Raw genomic sequence first — 25,753 nt, forward strand, 5'->3', positions numbered from 1 at the left:
TTTGCTATTATATACCTTTATTCATATACAATGTTTATATGACCACATAGAAAGTGAAATCGAATGATGCTTATCTAATCTGTAATGTATTGTCGTTTTTTGACATTTAACTCGTTTTTTTTCAGCCTGTGTGCATATACTTTCCAACCCCTTCATTCTCCTTTTTCCAAAAAGTAACTGCATATCTGATCTGCATTAGATCCCCCATTGATTACTTGCCTTTGTTAGGCGAGCATCTTCCCATTTTGTCCTAATTTGACCGACCCGTGAAGACTCCTTAGGTTTTCCCCCCTAATAATCACCGATTTAGTTAAACCTTCCTGTCCCACTTTGGTTTTCCTTTAATATCATTACCAATATTAATTCTATTATTCCTATGATAGTTCATTATTGTGATCATTGGACCCTTTTTAAATATTACATTCCTTGCATACTGTCCCTCCAGTATAGTTATGTTATGTTATGTTAACACATTCTTCTATAGCGCAACAGCTACTCCAAAAGGAGTGTCCCGGCGCTTTGGCGAAGAAGTCCTTCGAGGGCGGCAACATAACTGAACAGTAAGGAAAGGCGGGGCCTATCTGGTGAAGAGCCTAGTTTTTAAAGCCTTTCTGAAGGACATAAGGCTGGGGGTCTGTCTAAGAGAAAGGGGAAGCTCGTTCCAGGCACGAGGAGCCAAGTGGTGAAAAGAGCGGCCGCCCTGTCTGACGCGTTTAATGGTCGGGACGACCATTTTAGACAAGGAGGCGGACCGCAAAGCTCTGTTAGGCTTATAAAAAACAAGACGTTTCTTGATATAACTAGGGCCAATGTCATGTAGGGCTTTGAAGGTCAACGTCAGACTTTTGAAAAGGACTCTCTTGGCTATAGGAAGCCAGTGCAGTTCTTTTAGCAGGTCAGAGGCACTAGCACGTCCGGGGAGCCCGTAGATGGCAGGGGCGGCTGAATTTTAGACTACTTGAAGTCGCCTCACAAGGTATTTAGGGAGTCCTAAGTACAAGGCGTTTGCGTAGTCCAATCTAGACCCGACAAGCGATTGAACAATGACCCTTCTATGGTTGATTTGAAATCAAGGGGAGAAATTTTCTAAGCATCCGCAGGATGCCGAAACATTTCCCAGAGAGACAGGATATTTCGGGCCCAAAAGCTAGGTCATTGTCAATAATGATTCCTAAATTTTTAGCTTTAATACTTGCATTTGTAGGTGGAAACAAGTCTTGCGGCCACCAGCTTTTCCAGTTTGGTTCAGTAGCAAAGCCAAAAAAAAGCAGCTCCGACTTGTCGGAGTTGCATTTTAAACCGTGCCCTCTGAACCAACCAAAGACTGCCTCTAAACAGCTTCTGATGCGAGTCCCGTCAAACACCTCATTCTTGTCATATGTAAACAAGAGTTGGGTGTCGTCAGCGTAGGACACGATCTGGGCGCCGAAAGACTCCGCCACCTCTGCAAGGGGGGCCAAAAAGATGTTCAAGAGCAGGGGGCTAAGAATAGACCCCTGAGGGACCCCTACTTCCAGAGGTGCCATAGCGGCGGAGTGTGGGGGCGCCCAGATCGTTTGTCGACGGTCGGCTAGAAAGGATTTAAGCCAGTTCCACACCCTCCCCCCGAAGGCCACATTCCCAGAGTCGTGTTAGGAGGGTATCATGGGGTACGGTGTCGAACGCCGCCGCCAAGTCCAACATGACCAACATGGCCTTTCCACCAGCATCCAGCACCTCTCTAATAGCGACAGTGACTTCTAGTAGCGCGGGCTCCGTGCTGTAATTAGCACGAAAACCAGATTGAGTGTTGTGCAACAGATGGTTCTCCTCGATGAAATTAGAGATTGATCTGTGCACATGTCTTTCTGCTACTTTCGCCAGAGCGGGGAGGAGAGAGATTGGCCTGTAGTTGGCATGGACGGTAGGATCTAGGGCTGGTTTTTTTTAGAAGTGGAAGAATGAGAGCACACTTCCAAGCCGGAGGGACTACACCAGAAGACAGTGAGGAGTTGAGGATGGAATTGATGGGACCATTTAAGGCTGGGGCTATTTTGTTGAGACATGAAACTGGGCAAGGATCAAGTGCCCATTATCCTTTCTCACCACTCTAAGATGGCGACGGCCTTTGCATTCTTATCATTTCCAGTCCTTCAAACCGGAAGTCCTATCTCTAACACAATTATGTATATAATCGGCGAAGACCGCTCTAGACCGACTTGCTACTCGACCCGATATTGGAGAAACCAGACATTAGGCCGTGACTAATGGGTAAGCAACCGATTACCTAGATGCCCACTCACTACCCTAAGATACCCCTGACCGTTTCTCCCGTGCTCATTCCCCCGTCCTCCCTCTCTCTTTTATTACACAGATTAAACAGCTAAATTTCCTGACCGAAAGCCGGGACTATAAGATTGTAGCAATACTGGTAAGCCCATTTACAAGTTCCGTTTTTAATCGCTTCATAACCCACTCCAGGTGTCCGAGGGATCACATATTATTTTCTTTCATGATCTCTTTTTAAAATATATTTCACTGTGCAAGCAAGCTTCTTTCACTTGTCACTGGTGGCACGCTCATCTTCGAGTTTGTCTTCCCAGCACTCTGTGTTTTAAATTCGTTTTTTCCTCACAAGCGCCATTAATTAGGTAGCCACAACTCGAATATAAGAATCACCAATCTCTTTCTTTACAGTGCACATTGCAAGCTAAACATGATCAAATTATATACTTTAAGGGAAGTGTAACAAGGACTAAACTTCTCTTTTCTTTTACACTGGATCATTTCCTGCACAGCTCTTATGCTCACAATTTCAAATATATCATCCAGTTATACTAATGACCCTTCACAAGGCTTTCCGCTCTGGCTATTAGTCTATTTCATTGTTCATACATTTTGAACCACTGACGTTGTCTAGTTTCTCACTATGATTCCTTTCTCCTGTTATTCGTATCAACCATCCTATTCCCCACCATTACTCTGCTTATCCCGCTGACAATCATTATTCCATCTGAATTCAATGATCGGACACCTGCAATATGTAACTATTACCTAATACATTTTCTTTCTTCAATATATCTTTTCATATAAATGTTTATATTGTATATTTAATCATGATACTCCATTGGGTACGATCACCCCCTTTTTTTAAATGTGTACACAAATGGGTTAATACTTATTTACAAACTGTTTTTTATGAATGTTAAAACTCGTACTTTATCTGATTGACACTATTTGAATATGCACTCCTGACATGTAATTATTTTCACTTACAATTTATATCAATGTATACCTTGATGATCTGACTATTGGTTTACTACTTTTTTCAATTCCTGTCGCTCGCCTGTCTGCCATAATCCTTGGGTTCTTTCGTTCTTCGGCTGAAACCAATGCCGTACGGTGTATACTATTATGACTCTCATTTTTCCCCTTGTATCTAATTGCTTGCCATTATTAATGTGCCACTCATTGTTGAAATGTATATATTCATGGCCATTATGTATTTCATTGTTTTTCATTTTCAATATGCCAATTGTGTCTCCCGAACTATGCTAATCATATTATTGTACATATGTATATTTTGATATTTTATCTCTGTCTTTACTACACTCTATATTATCCTCACTCTGACTATTTCTTCTCCACCCTAACCACTTTGAACCACACCTTCTTAACTAATCTCCTCAGCCCACCACCCACCTTTTCCCTACCCTCTTCCTCCCCCCTTCTCCCTCCCCCCACCACCCACTTTCTTTCCCTCCCCTCCTTTCTCCTCTTTTCCCTTTTTCTCTTGTTTCTTTTCTTTCCTATTCTTCCTTCTTCTTTTTCTCTTTCTTTTGTTCCCTCTGCCTTTCTTTTCTCTCACAACTTCTCCCACGACTTCTCTCACCTCTTTCGCCTTACCACACCATTACAATGCACTTTTTAAACTCTATCACTCAATAACACAGCCCTAAAGAAGCCCCAGGCCTGCTGGCCGTTAAGGGGTGAAACACGTGTTGGCTGTTCACTTGATGTGCCAATAAATATGCTCTGCACAAACTAATGTGATTTTATTGGAATTATTCCAAAAAGGAACATTTAAATCTTCAACCCCCAGCACAACTTTTCTATAAACTAGTAGTATTTAATTTACTTTTGCTGTGTAAATGTTGTGCCATTTTTCTAGGGACTTGCAAGCAAATTAAATGTGCCAATTGAGTGTACGCTAATTATACCATGTTTAAAGGAGAGGAGGGTGAAGGCCCAAAGTTTGGGAGTGACCCTTCAGAAAGGCCCAAGTCCAACAAAGAGAAGTCTTAGGCTTCACCATTTACTGTTGTCCTTCAAGTCAGAGTGAAACTATGCTTTTACCCCCTTTTTGTTGATAGTAATTTCCAATGTCCTCTTTTTTGGTGATACTTTTACCAACATTCTTTTCTTTCCCTCAAACCTAAAAGGGCGAGAAGATGCCTACAACGGCCCTTCTTTAGTATATTCCCAGAAAAAGGTATCGAGATTAGAAGAGTACTTTTTGTAGGCTATGAAGAACCCAAACTTGGTATGGCAGGTACAACATAGACTATTTCCAGGCAATTAAGGAGCCTCCAGAGGGCCTTCGAGCATATTCATCTAGGAGGCCCTTTCACTAAGACTCACCCTGGATATGTGCATTTTCACAAGGGTGCCTAAAATATGAATAGTACTGAATTTTATTAGTGTTTTCATGCATGTTACATTACAATTTATGTATCTTCAGGATCTTTAGTCCTGATCTCTAAGGAATACAAACACGTATTTGTCTTATTTGTTCACTCCTGGTAAGAAGAATTCTATCAGTTGCATATTCCAGATGACCTAAGGCTAATTCTCAAAACTTATCCTTTCCCTTTTCAGATCAGTTCTTTGGTTACACTTCAACTTTTAACCTCTGTTGGCCATGATGATCAGCTCGATGGAGCAAAATATAAGTGCACAGTATCTCTTGACTTTATTAGAGCTGTTGCAAGGTAAGTTTTCTCTATGTTTTTATGTAAACTCCAAAGATTGTATGTGCTTACAACTAAAGAGACTATAACTTGGGGAAATAGGAAATTGGCTTCTGTACCTGCTTCAAACTTGTCTGCTTAAAAATAATCGTAAAAGGTAAACATTGACTTCATGTAAAAAAGCTGTTGTATAAATTAAGTTGGGGGTCCAATTAGAAGAACTTGTAAAAGTGCCCTGTGAACGCCTACAGAATAAAATTAAAAAAATAGGAATATTGCAGGATGTGTGTATGGGGGCGTATTCGCTTCTTTGCTTCCATTATTTAATTTTATTAGAATGGATATATTGTACTTGCGTGGATGTTCTGGGCAACTGAAGTCTGAAACTGGGTAGAATGAAGAGAGAAAGCAATGGTGGAATTTGAACCCAACATTAAGATCACCATTCCAAATTTGAAAGAAGAAAAATACTAGGCACACTTTTATTCACCTATGTTTTTAGACCACTTTTTCGAGTATTTCCTTTTATCCTTATGCCAACGGTACAGGCTTGTGAGGCATTTCTATTTAATGCATTGTTTGTTTATCAAACCAGTATAGTACTACTCCTTAATCCTATGAATGCATTGTTTTTCGCATCTCCTACTCTGAAGATGCGGACACATTTCCTCCCATACATGCTTCTGTACTCATTAGATTTCCCTTTTCCACTACCCCTACTGAAACAGGAGTGACTGTAACCTTCTATCCCCCTCAGTAATTGGTTACATCTCTTGCACGGTGGCTGACCAGATCATCCATTGTTGGTTTATCCTCCTACTGTGCCAAGTTTATGGCTCAGAATTCACCTATGTGGTGTGATCTGCCCACTATTATGAGAGGAGCACTGTCTGTCTGGAGCACAGTTTAAAGGTTAAATGACTTGTGTGGAGGATGTGATATATAAATAAGGGGTTCCTAGGCATTGCAAGGACCTTTAAACCCACTCAGGACATTGAACGTCCTGGGGGATGCAACCATTTTAGGTTTGCGTCGGTGGCGAGTTCATTCTCTCCTCTGGTGCACCACTGACCTCTTCCCCCTCTACTATATGGAATCCTGTCCTTTCCACTCTACAGTCTAGGTTTTGACAGTTCACAAATTCTGCTTTTTAATGTTCATTTGGATGAGGTTAAAAATCTTGATTGTTGGCCAGTTTGACTCCTCTCTTTACAGTCCATCCTTCCAGGCATATGGCATTTTAAAAGTGTAGTTTTAACCTAACATCCAGATCTCCACTTACAAATTAGCACTACTGGATGACCCCCACCTCTGAAAGTATTGACATTGAAATGGTTGACCTAAAAGTGTGATGATGGGAGGGATCCTTGTGTTTTGCGCTATCCCAATTGCGGCAGTAACTGCCCCATTGTCACAGAGCTCTGGTACCTGGACTCTGAATATTGAAATTGGGCATGTGTCAGGTCCCAGATTCTTCGCAGAGGCAGAACTGATGCTGGCTCCCAATGCCCTATCCCCAGTGACGCCGCTTCACGAGCAACGTCACCAGAGACCGGGAAAGGGGAAGTGGACAGAAAAGAGAGACACTCCAACGACAACTGGCACCCACTAGTCCTTCTATGTTCTATTGGTGGTCAGGACTGCACTTGGGTTCCTAATGCACAGAGGAAAGAGAGAAAAACAATGCAGAAACTCCAACTACGCTTCCAGGACATATAATGCTCAAATCCAGTTTATCCTACCAGTTGTCTTTAGAGCCTTGCCCCTCTTTGTATGTGGTTGCGAGTGGTTACCATGAAGGAGTGGACAATACTGAAAAAAGGAGAACACCCCGTTAGTAAGTGAATTGAGGAAATGTTCCCTGACACTAAACCCAGTATTCCCTCGCCTACCTTCTTCAATGGTAACGTTGCTTTCAAAGTGGGAGTCTGTTCACAAGTACTTGGAATTGGTCATGCAGTTCATGGAGACAGTCTTGAACACTTGGAAGATGCGCGCAAAAAGGAACCGGGAAGGAGAGAGAGGGAGGGAAGAAAAGGGGCAGCGCAATGGGGGAGCTCTGGGGAAACTAGAATGTCTTCCAAGGAGATTGGAAAAATCTTACTTGGTCCTCCTGTGGATGCCGGATTACTGTCTCTGACGTTCGTAGCCTTGTATACTCCGAAGAGATGGACCTGCCAAGTTGAGGATAATTCTCCTCAGGAAAAGTCCCGAAAGTCTTTCTCACATAAGAACTCCTCAGACTCTTGCTAGAATTGCTGTCAAAGCGCAACCTGCTTCCGACAGTCTTTTCTTCACTGAGACGTCGAAAGACGAGAACCTTTCACGGTTTTGGTTCACAAAGTTTACACCCAACTTCGACTCTGAACTAAGATGTTCGGGAACGGGACTATGAATTATTCTCTCAGAAAACACTGAAACTCGAAATTCCTGTGAGCGCCTTGAATGACGGCCACTCACGGTAAAGTCTATTTTGAAGTGCGCAGTTCTCCGCGCTCTCGCTCTTCAAGATTACTGGAGACTAGAATGTCGCCGATATGTCACCACGGCTATAGCGGCGACCATCTTGAATTCCCAAACTAATTCACATTTACCCAGAAGCTCACCATCCTAGGTTTCACCACAACCCTGGATGTCTTCTTGGAGCGGAAATGTCCTGTGTTGTATAGAGAACTGACTGAATGATTCCTGACAGTATGTTTTGGCGTCCAAAGATTATCAATCTTCTGTGGACAGGAGTCAAATCTGAGTTGTTTTTCTTTTTTGGTGTTTGAAAACGTGTTTGTATTTCATAACTTTTTTGGGTCAATTTTTTCTATATGTATTCTTTCTGGAAAAATTAATTCTGTGTTGTAGTAAACTGTTTTCTGTGGATTGATTTATGACTGCGTGCCTGTTATGAATGTGTAGTTGACACCATTGATGAGTTAAAAAAGCAAGCAGTTTGGAAGCTCTGATTTTTCCTTGCAGAATTCATGCCCAAGCTCCCAATGGGTAATTGGGTTGCCCTTATATGTTTGCATAACATTGTTTAAGACCACCTCTTGGCCCCAGAATTTGCTTCAATTTTGGTTTTGCTTCTATCATAATTTTCATATTTACATATTTTGTTTTTGTAAATAAAGCCTATATGTTTAAAGATATAGGTCTGCTTGTAAAGCGACCTTTACTGGATGTTACTACTCAATGTGCTGTGCAATATTTGGATTACAAAACCTTTTTGTCTCAGACTAAACTACTCAACCACGCTTCCACTTGGAGAGTCCCAATGAGAAATAATTGACACTGAGTGAGAAGGGTACTGATACTCAAGACTCTAGAATACGAGTTGTAAATGGTACCTGTAGGAAATTGCTTTACTGGTTGGGGGGATGAAACGCTGATCTGAAAGAAACGCACAAGTTACTTACCTTCTGCAACGATATATCTAAGAAACAGTAGTTAGTATTAGATTCCTTACCTTAGAATATCCCCAGGCGTCAGACTGGATCCGGAAACATTTGCGTAGCAGTACCCTTGCGTGTCGGTAGGCGTCGTCTGCGGCTCCGCATCTGTCGTCGGCGCCGTTGAGGACGGGATGAGGTCGGCGGAGTACTTAGACGCCGCCCTCGTGCGCTGACGTCCGTTCCTATACATAGCTTTTCCGCACCAGAAACGCAGAGCCATAATAAAAACCAACACTGGTGCCATGAAACTAGGGCCCTGAAAGGGGATGACCTTAACCCTAGATATCAGTTCGCAAAACGGGGAGGATGGGTGGGGCGGTAAGGAATCTAATACTAACTACTGTTTCTTAAAGATATATCGTTACCGAAGGTAAGCAACTTGTGCATCTGAAAGAAACAGGTTAGTATTAGATTCCTTACCTTAGAATAGATACCCCAGCAATACCAACCCCATTGGTGGGTCTGCGAACCAATGATCACACCAGAAAGTCCTGGAGAACGGAACGGCCGAAAAAGCCATCTCTCCGGACTTGGCTGTCCAGGCAGTAGTGTCTTGCAAACGTGTGCAGCGAGGCCCACGTAGCTGCCTGACAGATGTCCTGCAAGGGGACTCCCCGACGCAGGGCAGTAGTAGCCACCGTGGCGCGAGTGGAATGGGCCCTTAGCCCAACAGGAGGCTCCTTTTTAGCCAGAGAGTAGCATACCTTGATGCACAACACAACCCACCGAGAGATGGTCCGCTTGTGCACTGCCCGACCTTTCTTAGCGCCCACGTAACCAACAATGAGTTGGTCATCCACCCGGAACTGGCATGTGCGATCCAAATAAAATGAGCACACGTTTGGGTCCAGACGGTACAGCCTCTCCCTCTTTCGAGGGATACGGAGGCGGAAAGAAGGTGGGCTGCCCGATGTGGAAGGCTGTGACTACTTTGGGCAGGAAAGAGGGTCGCGTCCGCAACACAACTTTGTCCGGATGGACAGCAAGGAAGTTAGGTTTAAAGGAAAGAGCCTGGAGCTCACTCACCCTCCTGGCAGAGGTGATGGCAACCAGGAATGCAGTCTTCAGAGTAAGGAGACTAAGAGGACAGTTATGAAGTGGTTCGAAAGGAGAGCACATCAGATAGGTCAGAACAAGGTTCAAGTCGCACTGAGGCATCACGAAAGGAACAGGAGGAAACCTATGAATGATGCCCTTCAAAAACCTATTTACAACTGGGGACTTGAACAAAGAGGGCTGATCAGGGAGCCTTAAGAAGGCGGAAATAGCAGAGAGGTAGCCCTTGATAGTGCCCAGAGCAGAGCCCTGCTGGGCAAGAGAGAGAAGAAAGAGGAGAACCTCTGAAAGAGGGGCAGGAAGGGGATCCACAGCCTTTGCTGTGCACCATGCCATAAATTTGTTCCAACTGCAGGCGTATACCAATTTCGTGGAGGGACGCCTGGCTGCCAGAATCACATTAGACGTCAGGAGGCAAATCAAATGGCCTCAATTGCCCCCGCTCAATCTCCACGCATGTAAGTGGAGACTGGACAGGTTCGGGTGGAGGACCGTCCCCTGCTGCGACAGAAGGTCCTCCTGAAGAGGCAGACGAATCAGGGGATCGACAGACATGCTGAGTAGCTCGGGATACCAGTATCTTTGTGCCCAGTCCGGAGCCACAAGGGGAACTTGGGCCCGGTCGTGTCTGATCTTCAGCACTCTGGGCAGAAGTGGTATAGGCGGAAAGGCATACAACAGACCGCAGCTCCACTCGCGACGAAAAGCATCTCTGAGCGAGTGCCGCCTTGGAAATTCCAACGCACAGAACTGATGACATTGCGCGTTCTCTTCTGTGGCAAAAAGATCTAACCAAGGCTCTCCCCACTGCTGAATGAAGCCTTGAACCACGTCCGAGTTCAGACGCCATTCGTGATCCATCATGCACCGACGGCTGAGTTCGTCCGCCCTGGCGTTCAGGGAACTTGCCTGGTGTTGAACCACCAGGTTCACGCCCTGATGTTCCAGCCACTGCCAGAGGCACAGAGCCTCCTGGCATAGGGTCCACGACCCCACCCCGCCCTGTTTGCTGGAGTACCACATGGCGGTGGTGTTGTCTGTGAACACCTGCACTACACTCCCCCGGACAGAGGGGAGGAATGCCTTCAGTGCACACCGGATTTCCCGCAGCTCCAGAAGGTTGATGTGGAGCTGGGACTCCACTGGAGACCAGAGGCCTCTGATCGCCGCCTCTCCCATGTGGCCCCCCCAGCCCTGGAGGGACGAGTCAGTCACAACTACGTGCTCCGGTTGGGGTAAGGAGAGGGATCTGCCGCTGACCCAATCGCGGTCCGTGAGCCACCACTGCAACTGTCTTGCAGTGCCCTCCGAGATCAAGACATGGTCGGAAAAGTTGCCCTGATGCTGGTCCCACTGAAACTTCAGGTCCCACTGCAGAGCCCGCATCCGCCACCTGGCGTGGTGCACCAGAAGGATAGAGGAGGCCATCAGCCCCAGAAGCCGCAGCATCAACCTGACCGAGACTCGGGATAACTGCTGAAAGATCGGAATCAGAGCCTGAATATCTCGAACCCGCTGTTCAGGAGGACAAACCCGAAACTGCGCTGAGTCTAGAACCGCTCCGATGAAGAGGAGCTTCTGAGAGGGACACAGGTGTGACTAAGGCACATTGGTGGAGAACCCCAGCAGATGCAGGATGTCGGCCATAGTCTGGAGGTGGCTGACGACTGTCTAGGGCGAGCCTGCCTTCAACAACTAGTCGTCGAGGTAGGGGAAGCCTGAAACATCTAACCTGCTCAGATGAGCTGCGACCACCGCCATCACTTTCGTGAATACCCGTGGGGCGCTGGTAAAGCCGAAGGGGAGCACGGTAAACTGAAAGTGCTCGTGGCCTACCGTGAACTGCAGGTAATGCCGGTGGGTCAGCAGGACTGGAATGTGAAAATAAGCGTCCTGCAAGTCCAACGCTACCATCCAGTCTCCCGGGTCCAGGGCAGCTAAGACCTGGGCCAAAGTCAGCATCTTCAACTTTTCCTTCCGGAGGAAGCAGTTGACGTTCCGCAGGTCCAAGATAGGGCGTAGGCCCCCTTTGCCCTTTTTGGGAACCAGAAAGTAGTGGGAGTAACAACCACACCCTTCTTCAGGCCCAGGAACGCTCTCGATGGCCCCCTTGGCCAAGAGGGCCGTAACTTCCTCTTGCAGAAGATTCAAATGATCCCCCGACACGCGGTGGCATGGCTGGAAGGGTCGCCTCGAAGGGTAGGGAGTAGCCCCTTCAGACGATTTGCAGCACCCACCTGTCAGATGTGACAGTGCGCCAGTGGAGGTGGTGATGGCAAACCCTTCCCCCCACTGGCGTCACATGGGCCTGAAAGCTCGGCCTAGGAGGGTTTTGAGGCGGATGCTGCAGGGGTAGGTGTGGACAGACCTCGCCGTTGTCTCCGACCGCCGCCACGGCGGTTACCACGTTGGCCACCGCGCTGGATGTTAGTCTGCGGGCCGTGGCTGGCAGGACGTGTGGGGGTGCCCCTTCCTTGGCCACGAAAGGAGCGAAAGGCAACAGTTTGCTGGCTCGGGGCCGAGAGGCCCAAGGACTTGGCCGTAGCCCTGGAGTCCTTAAAGTGCTCAAGCGCACTATCTGCCTTGTCGCCAAAGAGGCAATGGCCATCAAACGGCATGTCCATAAGAGTGTTTTGGACATCAGCCGAAAAGTTGGCGGACCTCAGCCAGGCGTGGCGACGAATCGCCACCGTCGTTGCCATCGCTTTGCCCTGTGAGTCCGTGGTATCCAGCCCACACCGGATGGAATACCGTGCTGCATCTCGACCCTCCACAAGGGCTTGGGTGAGTTTAGTCCAGACCCCCTTTGGACATTATGGCAGCACGTCCACGACCGTGTCCCACAGAGAGTGGGTGTAACGGCCCAAGTGGCACGCGGTGTTGACTGACAGCAACCCCAAACTAAGTGAGGAGACGATCTTTTTACCATACTGTTCGTACCTCTTGGATTCCCGATCGGGGGGAGCCGTCTGGAAAGAGGTCTGGGAGTTACTGGATGACCAGGCTCTCGGGGATGGGGTGGGTGGACAGGAAGCAAGGGTCGCCCGGAGCCGGGCGGTGACACCTGGCCACGTTCCTATCTACAGGCGGACCTGTAGCGGGCTTGGACCAAGTGCCCAGAAGAACGTCTGACAAAGTCTCATTATACGGCAGCAGAGGCTCAGCCGAGCTTGCATGCGGTTTAAGGTCCTCAGTGAGGAGGTTAGTCCTCACGGCCGCGACGGGGAGCACAAGGCCCAAGGCCTTGGTAGCCTGCGTCAACACCACACTATAGGCAGCCCCCTCCTCCGTAGCCATGGTAGGAGGGGAGACAAAACCAGTGTCTGGCGAAGTGTCCAGACAACTGGCCTCCCCTAGCTCAGCTGCCCATTCCTGAAAAGACTGCCACAGGGTTCTCAATCCTCCTCGCCACCCATCTCCTGATACTCAGGGTCAATAGATGGGGCTGGGTCGTAGAAGTAAAAATCTCCTAGCTGCGTCGAATACGGAGCCGAGCGGTGCCGCTCCGGCGCCGGACCCGAATCGAGGGTAGGACCGTAGACGACGTATTCCTGGGACGGTGCCAGAGGAGACACCCTGGGGTCCGGCGTCGGCGAGGTCGTACGGTTGACCGGCGACGACCCGGATCTAATCTAATCTAATACTAAGTATTAGATTCCTTACCTTAGAATATCCCCAGGTGTCAGACTGGATCCGGAAACTTTTGCGTAGCAGTACCCTTGCGCGTCGGTAGGTGTCGTCTGCGGCTCTGGGTCCGTCTTCGGCGTCGTTGGCGCCGGGATGACGTCGCCGGAGTACTTAGACGCCTCCCTCACGCGCTGACGTCAGTTCTTCTTTTTTCCGCGCCAGCAAGCGCCGATCTGGAAAAAGTAGTACTCAATCCTTTTTGATCATCTTTCAAAGTCACTCGACTCAGACAGTGCCGGTATTGATGCCCGGGTTCAAACCCTGCGTCGATTGTAGCCGGTGCCTTCACTTTCTGGGCCCCGATTAAGACGACAAGTCCTGCTCCGACTGCCGGGCCCTGACGTCCAAAGCTAGACGGCATCGGTCCCGTAAGCGACTCGAGCTCTGGGAGTCAGCCCCGCGCCGCTCGAGGTCCCGGTTCGGAAGGAGGTCGACGGACCGGTCGCGTGGCCGGAGTCACCACAGTTCCGGGAGTCGTCATCAGTCTTCGGGCTCGAAGTCATCAGGTAAGAGGCACAAGAAGTCGAAGAGGCGTCATCGCTCTTCTGACTCCCCCCGACGCTCGCGCGACGCGGCCGGGGGTTCGGGCGACATCGACCACGCGGCTCCGCCGGAGCCGCTGGCGTCGCGGCCTGCTCCATACCCGCCGGTCCCTGGGCTGAACGCGACGCCGGAGGAGATCGAGGCCTTCCTCGTGGCCATGAGGTCGCTCACTCCTCAGTCTGGTTCCGCGGCGCCTTCGGGCCAAGCGGCCCCGACTGGGTCCCCAAGTGGGCCGACTGCTTCAGCCCCTTTGACTGCAATTTTTCTCAAGGGTTAATGCAAGTAAACCCCAAATTGACCTGTGTTCAACCATTTGATAGTTTGGTGCAAAAGCAGTCAGGCTTAACTTGGAGGCAATGTGTAAAGTATTTACGAAGCACATAAATAACAAAAAAGCAAAAACATGATACAAGGGAAATTCAACAACAATTTAAAAAATATGTAAAATTTAATAAATTAGTTGAAACTAATGACCAAAAATACAATCAGTAGAACTGGAGATACGCAATTTCTAAGATTTTAGGTAAAAATAGTGCTCAAAAGCCCAAAGCACAGCCTGTGGTTATCTTGTCGTACTGGACCAGTATAAAGTCACACGTTCAGGCCAACCGCAATGGAGAACAGGCTGTATACTGGGACCAAGTTAGGCCCTCTGAACAAAGCACCTTAAAGACTGTGTCATGACTCTGTCTGCACATCCTACTGCATGCTTAAGTTGTCAGTGGCAATATTCCTGCACAATGCATACACACAAAGATGAACCGCACATTGCATGTCTTCTTGAGTTTGGAATCTGAATAACTGGTTTGACAGTTGGTCTGGAAATTTCTTTGGGGGAAATACAAGACGCTCTGGCTCGATGCATTATACAATGTGGATTCCTATATCCAGGAATTACAAATTACATGAATTTAGAATTTGCTCACAAGATTCTACATGAATGCCCTTATAGGTTTTGCTGAAATTGACAACTGTCCAGCAAACTAGATTCAAGAGATTCAGAAATCCAAACGTGCTCCACAAAATCCCATTTTCAAAGCACTGGCTCCATTTCCAATCCGATAACTCTCAAGTTGTCCTTTTTGCACAGTCCTAACTTCCTTGTTTATTTTTACCCTATTGCTGCATTCATGTTCACTGTGATGAGCTTTGTTGTGTGCAATTTTCTGTGCTCCTTATCAGTATTACTAGCACTGTTGGCAGAAGGATGCTGTAGAAACTTCCTTAATGAACAGTGTCTATGAGAAAGGACGTTACGGTTAGTCAAATAGCCACTTGAGCCATGTGCCTGAAAAAAACTGATCAGTTATGATCAAGAAAAAATGGTTAAGCACATGACATGTGAAGGGCTCGTGTTTTCTGAACTTTTGTTCCACGTGCAACAGAACGATAGCACGTGCAGTTCCAGTATAAACTACCATGCCCATCCTACGCGCTTTATGGAGGCACAGCTTTTTCATTGGCCCATCTCTTCGTGAAGCACTTGTCGTTCATCCACCTACTTGAAATCCTGGCCCCTCCTAGTCCGCGCATTCTTCTGAACTCTTCTGCAGCATGTGCTCACGCCAACAGCATTTTTCTAGGACGACTCTCTGACAACATTTCATCGCTCCAAGTCCAGAAGAAAGCAAAATAACCTACTTTGAGGTATTTTCTTGCACGACATCTGTCAGCCCGTCTCAATTACTATCAACTCATGGTAATGTAGACTTTACATTTGTTATTGCGTTTGAGGGAAATAGAACTTTTAAAAAGGCTCAAACTTTGGACACTAGCACTCCGGACGCCTAATTGTTTTTTGGATCTGTGGTCGTGGTGATACAGACATTTGGAACTCTAGTTTGTCTCAAAGCTCGATGCAGGAAGGCGAAACTGTGCAAAAAGAACAATTTGAGAGTCATGAGATTGGAAACCGTTCCTGTGCTTTGAACATGGGATTTTGTTGAGCGCCCTGTGGATTTCGGAGTCCCTCGAATCTAGTTTGCTGGACAGTTGCCAATTTCAGCAAGACCTATAAGGACATTTGATTTAGAATCTTGTGCGAAGTTAATGTAATATGCATTTCCTCGATATATGAATCCACATTGTATAATGCATCGAGCCAGAGCACCTTGTATTTTTCCCAAAGGAATCTCCAGACCAACTGTCAATCAGGCTACCCAGACATACACCCTAAAAAGAAGACTGTAGGATAGTAGGATCTGCTTCTTATAGTTACCCCCACTTTTTTCTGATGTTTCACTTTTTTCGGACTTTACTCTGACTGGGGCCCTGCTCTCCAGGACCCCAGCCTAGCTGCTTCCTCTCTAAAATGATTCCATGTACTTTTGGTACACTCTAGATTGGATACTGGGGGTACCCTTATGAGTCCCTAGTATATGGTACAATATGTACCCAGGGCATGGGTACCCCAGAGGCCTACTAGGGGATGCTGCATGTATTATGCCACTGCTGGGCAGCCTTCCAAAATGACACCACAGGTCTGCTACTGCAGCCTGTGTAAGGTGGTGTATGCACCCCTTACTTAGGTATAGGTTCCCTATATCTACCTTATATCACTGCACATATAAACCTATCAGTCACCCCTATGGCAGGTCTTATGAATCCTGAAGGCAGGGTGCTGGATTTTGTATGAGAAGATGCCCATGCGTGAGCAAGGCCCCTTTGCAGCCTTCAGAATCTATTATCCAGGGTTGTTCTGTGATGCAGGCAGACCATATACTCTTAAGTGCATTATAACCTTGCGGTAAATGCTAACTTTGGAATGCCTGCAAGGAAACATGGTGTGTTTGGTGTCAAACACCTTGGAATCATACCTCCCCGCCAGTACTGGCGACGGAGGTATGATTCCACCCTCCTAGAGGGAGAAACATGGCCACACCGGTACACCCGGTACCAGCTTAACAGAACCCTGGCATCACAAAATGGATGCTGCAGCCACAGACACGAGCCTGGCCTTCTGCTGCTGGACGAAACTCCGACAGGGGAGGCCTGGACAATAGGTTACCTGTCGCAGGGAGGTGTAACCACCTCCCAGACAGGCTTTAGTGTATTGGGGCTGGGTGGTTGCACTACAAGAGTGCTTTGAAGTCTGCACTGGGGGCACATTTGGTGTCCCTGTGCATAGACCAGTTCAAACCGGTCACTGGGCCTACCAGCCCCTGCTCTGGCGCGAAACTGGACAAAGGAAATTGGTGTAGCTACCTCTCTTTCCAAACTCTCCCATAGATGGGTCCCCAGAGTTTGTCCCTCCCCTTCCTTGGGTATAAAGTAGGACCCCTGACTACAGGACTTAAGATTTACCTAGACAAAACTCTTGATACTGAATCCTGGAACTTCAATGACCTACAAGGCGCTAGATGACTGAAGAATCTCCTTTGGAGTAAAAGAGTTACTCCCCTGCGTGGCAGACACCAAAGAATCATCTGACCAGTTTGCATCTCCGAAGATCCGGCCGGACTCTAAAGAATTTGCAACACAGGAGGTGGGTTCCCATACTTCCCAGAGGCCGACCCGAGCTCCCAGCAAAACTGAGACCCGTAGCCCTTGTGGGGGCCGTGGAACCGGAACCCCTGGACAGCGTGCACATTTGCAAGTGCATATGCTTCTTGGCGATCCTTGAGGCTGTGCTTTGGGTTACTTGTAGCTCAGACCCCGAGCAGCAATTCCACTGAAGATTGCCGTGAGCAGGCTCTTTGTGTTTTCTCTCGAGGTACCTTGGGGATCCCTGGTCTCCCGACCTGTGGGTCCCTGAGAAGGCAACTTTAACTTTCCTTGGGCTTTCCTGGTTGCTCCAGACGTGCCCTGACTCTCCATCGCCTGAGGAGTCCCTGGACCTTGCTGGTCCACACCGAAGCATCTTTTCTCTTGCTGCGTGGGTTGCTGTTGCCAAGGCTTGTTGTGTTTAATCTGAGCACCGAGGCCTTAGCACTCAACATCCTTTGTGGGACAGCTCGAATCCAGCTCCTGACCGTCGTTGACACCTCCTGGTCCTCATGGCTGCAGAGTCAAGCTTCACCTCTTCTCACCTGAAGCACCCGACATTGGTGGGCATTCGCCTACTGGGCCCTTGGTCACTGGCAAGTGACCCAGACTCTGTCCCCTCTGCTTCAGGTTCTTCACCTCTTCGATCCAGGTTTGGATCATACCGTACACTTTTCTCCGTCACGGCAGCAGCACTTTGCGCAGCTCGCCATTAAAAATGACGACGATTCCCGACAGCATTTGACACCTATGCACCTGGCTTCCCTGGGTGAGGTAACTCTAGGTTCGAGGCATGTGGGCTGCTGAATTCATATCTGTGCATATATCGCCGCCTAGTGTTGGGTCCGGATGATTGCACATTGTTGTCCTGGATGAGTCTTCGAAGTATCACGAGATAGGTGGCTCCTCCCTTGGACTACAGTGCGCATGGGCATCCTCTCCATGCTCAGATTGTTTTTTTCCGCCATTGGGTTCGGATGCACTTTCCAGCACTCCAAGCTTGGAATGAACAAAAACTTTCAAAAAGCCAAAAGGCCTTCGGGTTTCATCGGTATTGTTCGATATCGGTACCGATAACCTTCTTCGACATTGATTTGCACTCCGGTCGTCGAATGGGGCCATCAGGCCTTCTCGACGCCACGTGGACCGACGGTCGATGGAACGAAGCCCATTCAAATGCTGCCCGTAGTTCAACTCAAAGTTCCCGCACACCGATAAACATCCAGTGCGCAACAAATGCCTGTCTCCAGATCACAATGAAGACAATTGCCTAGCTTGAGCTCAGTTCCGGTCCAAAAAGACGATCCGGAATCGACGGAGAGCAAGGCAAGAAATGCAGAGGTCGGCACCAGAGCCCGATAATATCTTTGACGAAAAAGAACTGATCGACGCCGAAAACTCGGAACAAGAGGGAGATCAATTCTCCGACAACGACTCTGACCATTATATCGACGACCAAGAAGAAATCGTCGATGTCGAAGAGTACGATTAAGATATCGTAGCCGTCGAAGACGACTCCGAAGACGACGAGGGGCGAACCGTGAGTACACCGCCCCATATAGACATTACACCTATATCAGAGACTCAGGTCGAGGCATCGCCATCAGGCCTTAGCCAAGATCAAAATAGTTGTTCGACAGCCCCGCAACGCCCGGCTAAGAACATACAAAAAGAGCCTTCTGAGACACGTAATCCAACGTCGTTTACATTAAAACCAAGACTCATCGACACGACAGTCTTAGGACCGAACGTCGTCGAACCGAAGGTGATAAAACCAAAGGGCGCCGACCCGAAGGCCACAGTTCCATTCACACCTTCGAAGCCAAAGGCCGTCAAATCGACCTCAAAGCCAAAGGCCGTCGATTCGGCCTCAAAGACAAAGTCCAGCGAACCGAACAAATCGGGTTCGACTGTTCAAAAAGGAAAGAAGCCAGTCGACGAAAGCAAAAGGGCTATGCCCAAGGCGCTCATCGAAGCAAAATCGAAACCGAAGGTAGATAACACCAAATCGGTCGAGCCGAAGCCCATCGAACACAACAGGGGCATCGACCCGAAGACGCAGGCTCCAAAAACTCCTAAACAGGTTATCGAACAGACTAAACCGATCGGTCCAAAACCACTCGTGAAACCTATAAAACACCTCGGACCGTCGGAAACCCTCCAAAGCCAATACAAGCACCTAAAGCGGTCGAACCAAGCATCGAACCGAAGAAAGTAAAACCAAACACTACGGTGCCAAGGCAAAAGACTTTGGAAGAGATCATCATCCATCCAGACCCTTCCACAGAGGATCAGTCAAAACTATATATTGACCATAATACTGGCAAAGTGACTGTGTATAAAAGGAAAATAAGACCAGTGCCTGGTGAAGACTTTTCACAAATTCCACTGAAAAAGAAAAGAGACTTTGCTACCTATCCTATTCTTTTCCAACTTATCTCTCCTGATATGCCTGCTACTCCATAACCACCATACTCACCTGCACACTCTGATTACAACCAAGATCAAGATCAGGATACAGATGCGGGGTTTGGAGATATACAAAACCCATATGAGGACCCCAACGCAGATACATGGGGGGGTGGAGGTGAGCCAGACAATGAAGGGACTCTACCTATTACAGAGCCTACTGTATACCCAGCTAAGCCATCACCCACAGAAGTCACAGTGGCTTTTAATTCACTAATAGACAGAGCTGCAAGCTACCATAATGTAGACATGCATTCTGATGCTATAGAAGAGGACTTTCTATTTGATACACTAGCAACATCTGAAAGAAGTGTAAAAACTCTCCCCATGTTAAAGGGCGTCTTAAAACACGCTAATGACATCTTCAAGGTCACTGCTAGAGCACATGTTGTCAACCCTAGAATAGAAAAAAAGTATAGGGCGGCACCAGTAGACCCTACATACATCAGGGGACAACTGCCTTTAGACTCATTGGTGGTGTCCAACGCACGAAAGCGTGCAAATTCAGAAACAACTGGAGAGGCTCCTCCTCCTCCTGACAAGGAGTCTAAGATTTTGGAAGCATCAGGTAAAAGGGTAGCAGCTCAAGCAGCAAACTCATGGAGAATAGCCAATACACAGGCCTTACTGGCCAGATACGACAGGGCACACTATGACTCTTTAGAAGGACTTCTCCAACACTTACCCAAGCCTTACAAAGATCAGGCAGATGAACTTATACAAGAGGGAAAGTTCATCACTAATGCCTCCATTAAGTGTACTCTAGACGCGGCAGATACAGCTGCCAGATCTATTAACACAAGCGTACTACTTAGAAGGCACACATGGCTTTGCATATCTGGATTCAAAAATGAAGTACAGGCCACAATTCTTAATCAGCCTATAAATCCAGATTTATTGTTTGGTCCAGCAGTTGACTCAATTCTGGACAAAATGAAAAGACACCGAAACGGCAAAGTCCATGGGAGCCCTTCAGTCACAACAACACCGGGGCTCCTTTCGTCGCTCAAATTAGAGGAGGAGCGCGGGGTAACACATCGCTTCAATCCTCCACTTACAAGACTAATACACAATCCACATACAGTAAAAACACTAACAGGGGTGGGTACAGAGGAAATAACACCAAGGGCAGAGGACGTGGAGGCAATTCCAATAGATCCTCCACTAACACCAGACATTGACTTCTTGGCACTACCCCCAGACCATATAACACTGGTCGGGGGAAAGACTACAACAATTCCTGCCAGTCTGGTTAAACATCACTACAGACAGGTGGGTGAGGCAAATTATCCAGCATGGCTATTGCCTAGAACTAACGTCAACACCACCCAACATACCCCCCGTACACCGTCCCATGTCACAGGAACATATAACATTACTGCAGCAAGAGGTCATCAGTATGCTACAAAAGGGGGCCATCGAACCAGTCCCACTACAACACCAAGGAACAGGAGTATACTCACTATACTTCCTCATTCCCAAAAAGATGGCTCACTCAGACCAATATTAGACCTCAGGCCCCTCAACATGTACATTCTATCAGAGCACTTTCATATGCTCACCCTCCAACAAGTCTTACCACTGCTTCGCCAGGGAGACTTCCTAGCAACTCTAGACCTCAAAGATGCAACCTTTAATATACCAATACACCCTGCTCACAGAAAGTATCTAAGGTTTACCATTCAAGGACAGCACTACCAGTTCAAAGTCCTACCGTTCGGTGTAACAACAGCTCCACGAGTGTTCACCAAATGCCTGGCAACAGTGGCGGCACATCTCAGGAGACAACACATTCATGTCTACCCATACCTGGACGATTGGCTAATACAAGGCCATCAGCCCAGCAATGTGCCAGCCACATGTCAAAGACCATTCAGCTCCTGCACAGCCTAGGCTTCTCGCTCAACTACCCGAAGTCGCACCTTCAACCATCCCACGTCCAACAGTACCTGGGAGCAACAATAAATACACTAGCAGCAAAAGCATATCCGAATGCAGCACGTATAAACGGAATGCAAACATTGATCCAATAGTTCAAGCCTCAACACTCATTACCAGCTCGGGTGTTTATGCAACTCATAGGCATGATGGCCTAGTGCATATTCATAGTCCCCCATGCCAGATTACACATGCGTCTGCTTCAAGAGTGCCTAGCAAGGCAGTGGAATCAGGCTCAAGGACAATTAAAAGACCTAGTGTTGGTGACCAGTCGAGCATACAACTCTCTGCATTGGTGCAATCCGCAAAACCTTTGCAATGGTCGACTGTTCCAAGAGCCTGTCCCACAAATAGTGATAACAGCGGACGCATCCCTGCTAGGCTGGGGATCCCATGTCCTGCATTACACAGTTCAGGGACTATGGACCACACAACAGAAAAAAATGCACATCAACCTTCTAGAATTGACGGTCTTTCAAGCATTCAAAACACACTTATGCAACAAGACTGTGTTGATCTGGACGGACAACATGACAGCGATGTATTACATTCAAAAACATGGAGGAACACACTCCCCACAGCTGTCACACCTAGCACAAAGCATCTTGAAGTGGGCCATTCAAAAGAACATATTTCTCATGGCAGAACACCTCTCAGGCAAGGACAATCAAATAGGCGACCTGCTCAGCAGGCAAAGTCACCAAATGCACGAATGGGAGATTCACCCCAAGGTCCTCCAACCATTCTTCCACAAATGGGGAAAACCAGGGATAAATCTGTTTGCCACAAGCGAAAACGCAAAATGCCAGTACTTTGCCGCCCGGTTCCCACATCCGCAATCACAAGGCAATGCGATATGGATGAACTGGTCAGGCAAATTTGCGTACACTTTTCCCCAGCTCCATTAATACCGCTAGTGGCCCGCAAAATGCGACAACATTCGCTGACGCTAATCCTAGTTGCCCCCACATGGGCAAGGCAACCATGGTACACAACGTTCCTAGAACTGTCAGTGGCGCCTCAACAAAGACTGAAACTCACACCAAGATGTCTGACTCAGAACTGTGGTGAAATCCAACACCCAGACCTGCAACAGCTCAACCTAGCGATCTGGCTCCTGAGATCCTAGAGTTTGGATACCTCAACTTGCTTCCAGACTGCATGAATATTATCGAGGAGGCAAGAAAACCCACTACCAGGGCATGTTATGCCTCTAAGTGGAAACGTTTTGTCATTTACTGCAGTAACAACGACATAAACCCACTAGATGCTTCTACACAAAACATCATTTGCTACCTCTTGCTCCTACAACGTTACAATTTAGCCTACTCATCCATCAGGATACATCTAGCTGCGTTAGCAGCATATCTCCAAAACAGGCAACACCTTTCACTGTTTAAAGTGCCAGCAATTAAAGCCTTTATGGAGGGACTTAAACGAGTGATTCCCCCAAGGCACCCACCTTCACCAGTCTGGAATCTAAACCTAGTTTTAACCAGACTTATGGGACCACATTTTGAGCCACTAAACTCATGCGAACTACAATTTCTTACTTGGAAGGTGGCTTTCCTTATTGCCATTACTTCACTTAGAAGAGTTAGTGAGCTGCAAGCCCTAACTATTCAGGAACCATTCATTCAAATACATGCAAATAGAGTAGTTCTCAGAACAAACCCCAAATTCATGCCAAAAGTGGTATCCTATTTACATATAAATCAAACAATTGACCTGCCGGTGTTTTTTCAAAACCCACAAACAGTTGCTTAAAGGGCCTTGCATACCCTGGATGTAAAAAGGGCTCTGCTTTATTACATAGATAGAACTAAAGCATTTCGAAAGACTAAACAATTTCGAAAGACTAAACAATTGTTTGCTTTCTCACCACAACACAAAGGCAACCCTATCTCTAAATCAGGGATAGCCAGATGGATTGTTAAGTGCATTCAAATATGTTACGCAAAGGCAAAACGCACTTTAACTGTTACCCCTAGGGTGCATTCCACAGGCAAACTAGGGGCATCCATGGCTTTCCTAGGAAATATTCCTTTACACGAAATCTGTAGAGCAGCCACTTGGTCAACCATACATACATTTACCAAGCACTACTGTGTAGATGTACACTCCAAACAGCAAGCTGCTGTAGGACAGGCTGTTCTCAAAACTCTTTTTCAGACTGCTGCAGCTGGCACAGGTAGCCACCGCTAGGGGAGATACTGCTATACATTCTATGCACAGATATGAATTCAGCAGCCCACATGCCTCGAACGGAATATGCTACTTACCAGTATGCATCTGTTCTTGGCATGTAAGGCTGCTGGCATTCATATCGCCCACCCACCTCCCCGGTGCCTGTCGCAGCTGTAGCATTTACTCTTTGCATGGACATCCCTTACTGTACTATGCTCCATCTCTGCCACAATGGCGAAAAACAATCTGAGCATGGAGAGGATGCCCATGCGCACTGTAGTCCAAGGGAGTAGCCACCTATCTCGTGATACTTCGAAGACTCTTCCAGGACAACAATGTGCAATCATCGGGACCCAACACTAGGCGGCGATCTATGCACAGATATGAATGTCAGCAGCCCTACATGCCAGGAACAGATGCATACTGGTAAGTAGCATATTCCTACTCTGGTACTCCCATGGGTGTTGGCCCTAGAACCCCTAAAGTCTAAAGGGTTTGTTCAAAGTCCTCTCCTAAGTGTCCTTTAACTTTAAAATTCCAACCACGACTTTCCCCATAGAAGCTAACGGCGCTCGCAGCTGTGTTGTCACACTGCATGCGTCCCCGTGGGTCCCCTGCGTCAACCTTTGTGTGGTTTCTTGGGGTCCCAGTGATTCTACTTGCTCTAGGCACTGTCTAGTCAAGTCGTGATTCTTATACCACTTTCTTAATATATGGTTTGGTCTCCCCCTGGGGCCCATTATATATTGTCCTATTTACTGAACTTCTATTGTGTTTATTTTGTGTACGTTGCTCTGTAATCTCATAAAGAGATTACTAGAGAGTGTTTAGTAATAAATACATATATGTTCTATATACCTTGTGTGGTTCTCCTTTCATTTAGGCATTCAAGTGCTTATAATCTGGTAAACCAAGCTGCTTTATACTCCAAGACTTAGCCTGAAGGCTGCTCTCCATAGCTACTACTAGGATAGCTTTCAATAAAGATTGTCTTTAATCCTATCATCAATAAGGGTTGTTTGGACTGGTGCAAGGTGCCCACTTTAACTAGTGTTTGTTTGGAAGACCAGGGAACCCCAAATTCTATGACATGGCGTAGTAATCTGGTTTATGAAAACAGTGGTCATGGTGAGGTCTAAAGGGGTCCTCAGTAGCAAAGGCTACTGCTTACTAGACTGAGTCACTCAAACGCAGATTAGTAAACCGAATCCAGATTGGACTCAGTAAGCACTAGATGTGTGGACACAAGGTTTCTTCAAATGACATCACATTTTATTAACATCATAAAAAGGAATATTATCAATTTTTTCAAATAGTTCTGGTGCTCACACATAAACAAGATCATCATCAGGACATTAAGTGTGAGCATGTTGAATTGAGTGGGCGCCTCAGGGGTGGAACCAGTGGGACAGTGTTCCAAATGAAAGGACCTTGAGAGTAATTTGCAAGATCCGATAAATTATTAGGCGGACGGCTGGACTGTGTTCCAATTGAAGATATGTTGCAAGATCCGACTAATTGTGCAGCTGGATTAGTCTTGCTTGCTCCGAGAATCAATCAGAAAGACTACGACGCTTGCACTGGTCTTTTCATTTGGAACACCATCCAGCCGGTTCCCCCCCTGAGGCGCCCACTCAATTCAACTTGCTCACTCTTAATGTCCTGATGATTATCTTAATGTCATAAAGATCGAATCGCCGTCGACCTTACAATCAAAAGCTCCATTACTACATTTATTTAATTAGGAGTCTTTGAATATTGTTTTCAATGTGATGTAAAGTTTTACTGTCACTAAGCACTTTCACTTCACGCACCTTCACTTGTTTGTGTGAGCATCAGAAGTATTTGAAAAAATTGATATTCCTTTTTATGATGTTAATAAAATGTGATGTCATGCGAAGAAACCTTGTGTCCACACATATAGTGCTTACTGAGTCCAATCTGGATTCAGTTTACTAATTTGCGCTTGAGTGACACTCAGTCTAGTAAGCAGTA

At 47.0% G+C, this 25,753-nt stretch overlaps 1 protein-coding gene across 1 annotated transcript in view; it reads left to right on the plus strand.

The window, feature by feature from the left end:
* Positions 1-25,753, plus strand: part of ORC5 (origin recognition complex subunit 5) — a 333,695-nt gene that overhangs the window by 302,402 nt on the left and 5,540 nt on the right. The window contains exon 13 of the mRNA XM_086967427.1: positions 4,858-4,970. Coding sequence (XP_086823553.1) covers positions 4,858-4,970 — 113 coding nt within the window. The remainder of the gene's footprint in view (positions 1-4,857; positions 4,971-25,753) is intronic.

The sequence above is a fragment of the Lissotriton vulgaris genome, chromosome 1_1, assembly GCF_964263255.1.
Source record: "Lissotriton vulgaris chromosome 1_1, aLisVul1.2, whole genome shotgun sequence".
Classification (NCBI taxonomy): Eukaryota; Metazoa; Chordata; class Amphibia; order Caudata; family Salamandridae; genus Lissotriton; species Lissotriton vulgaris.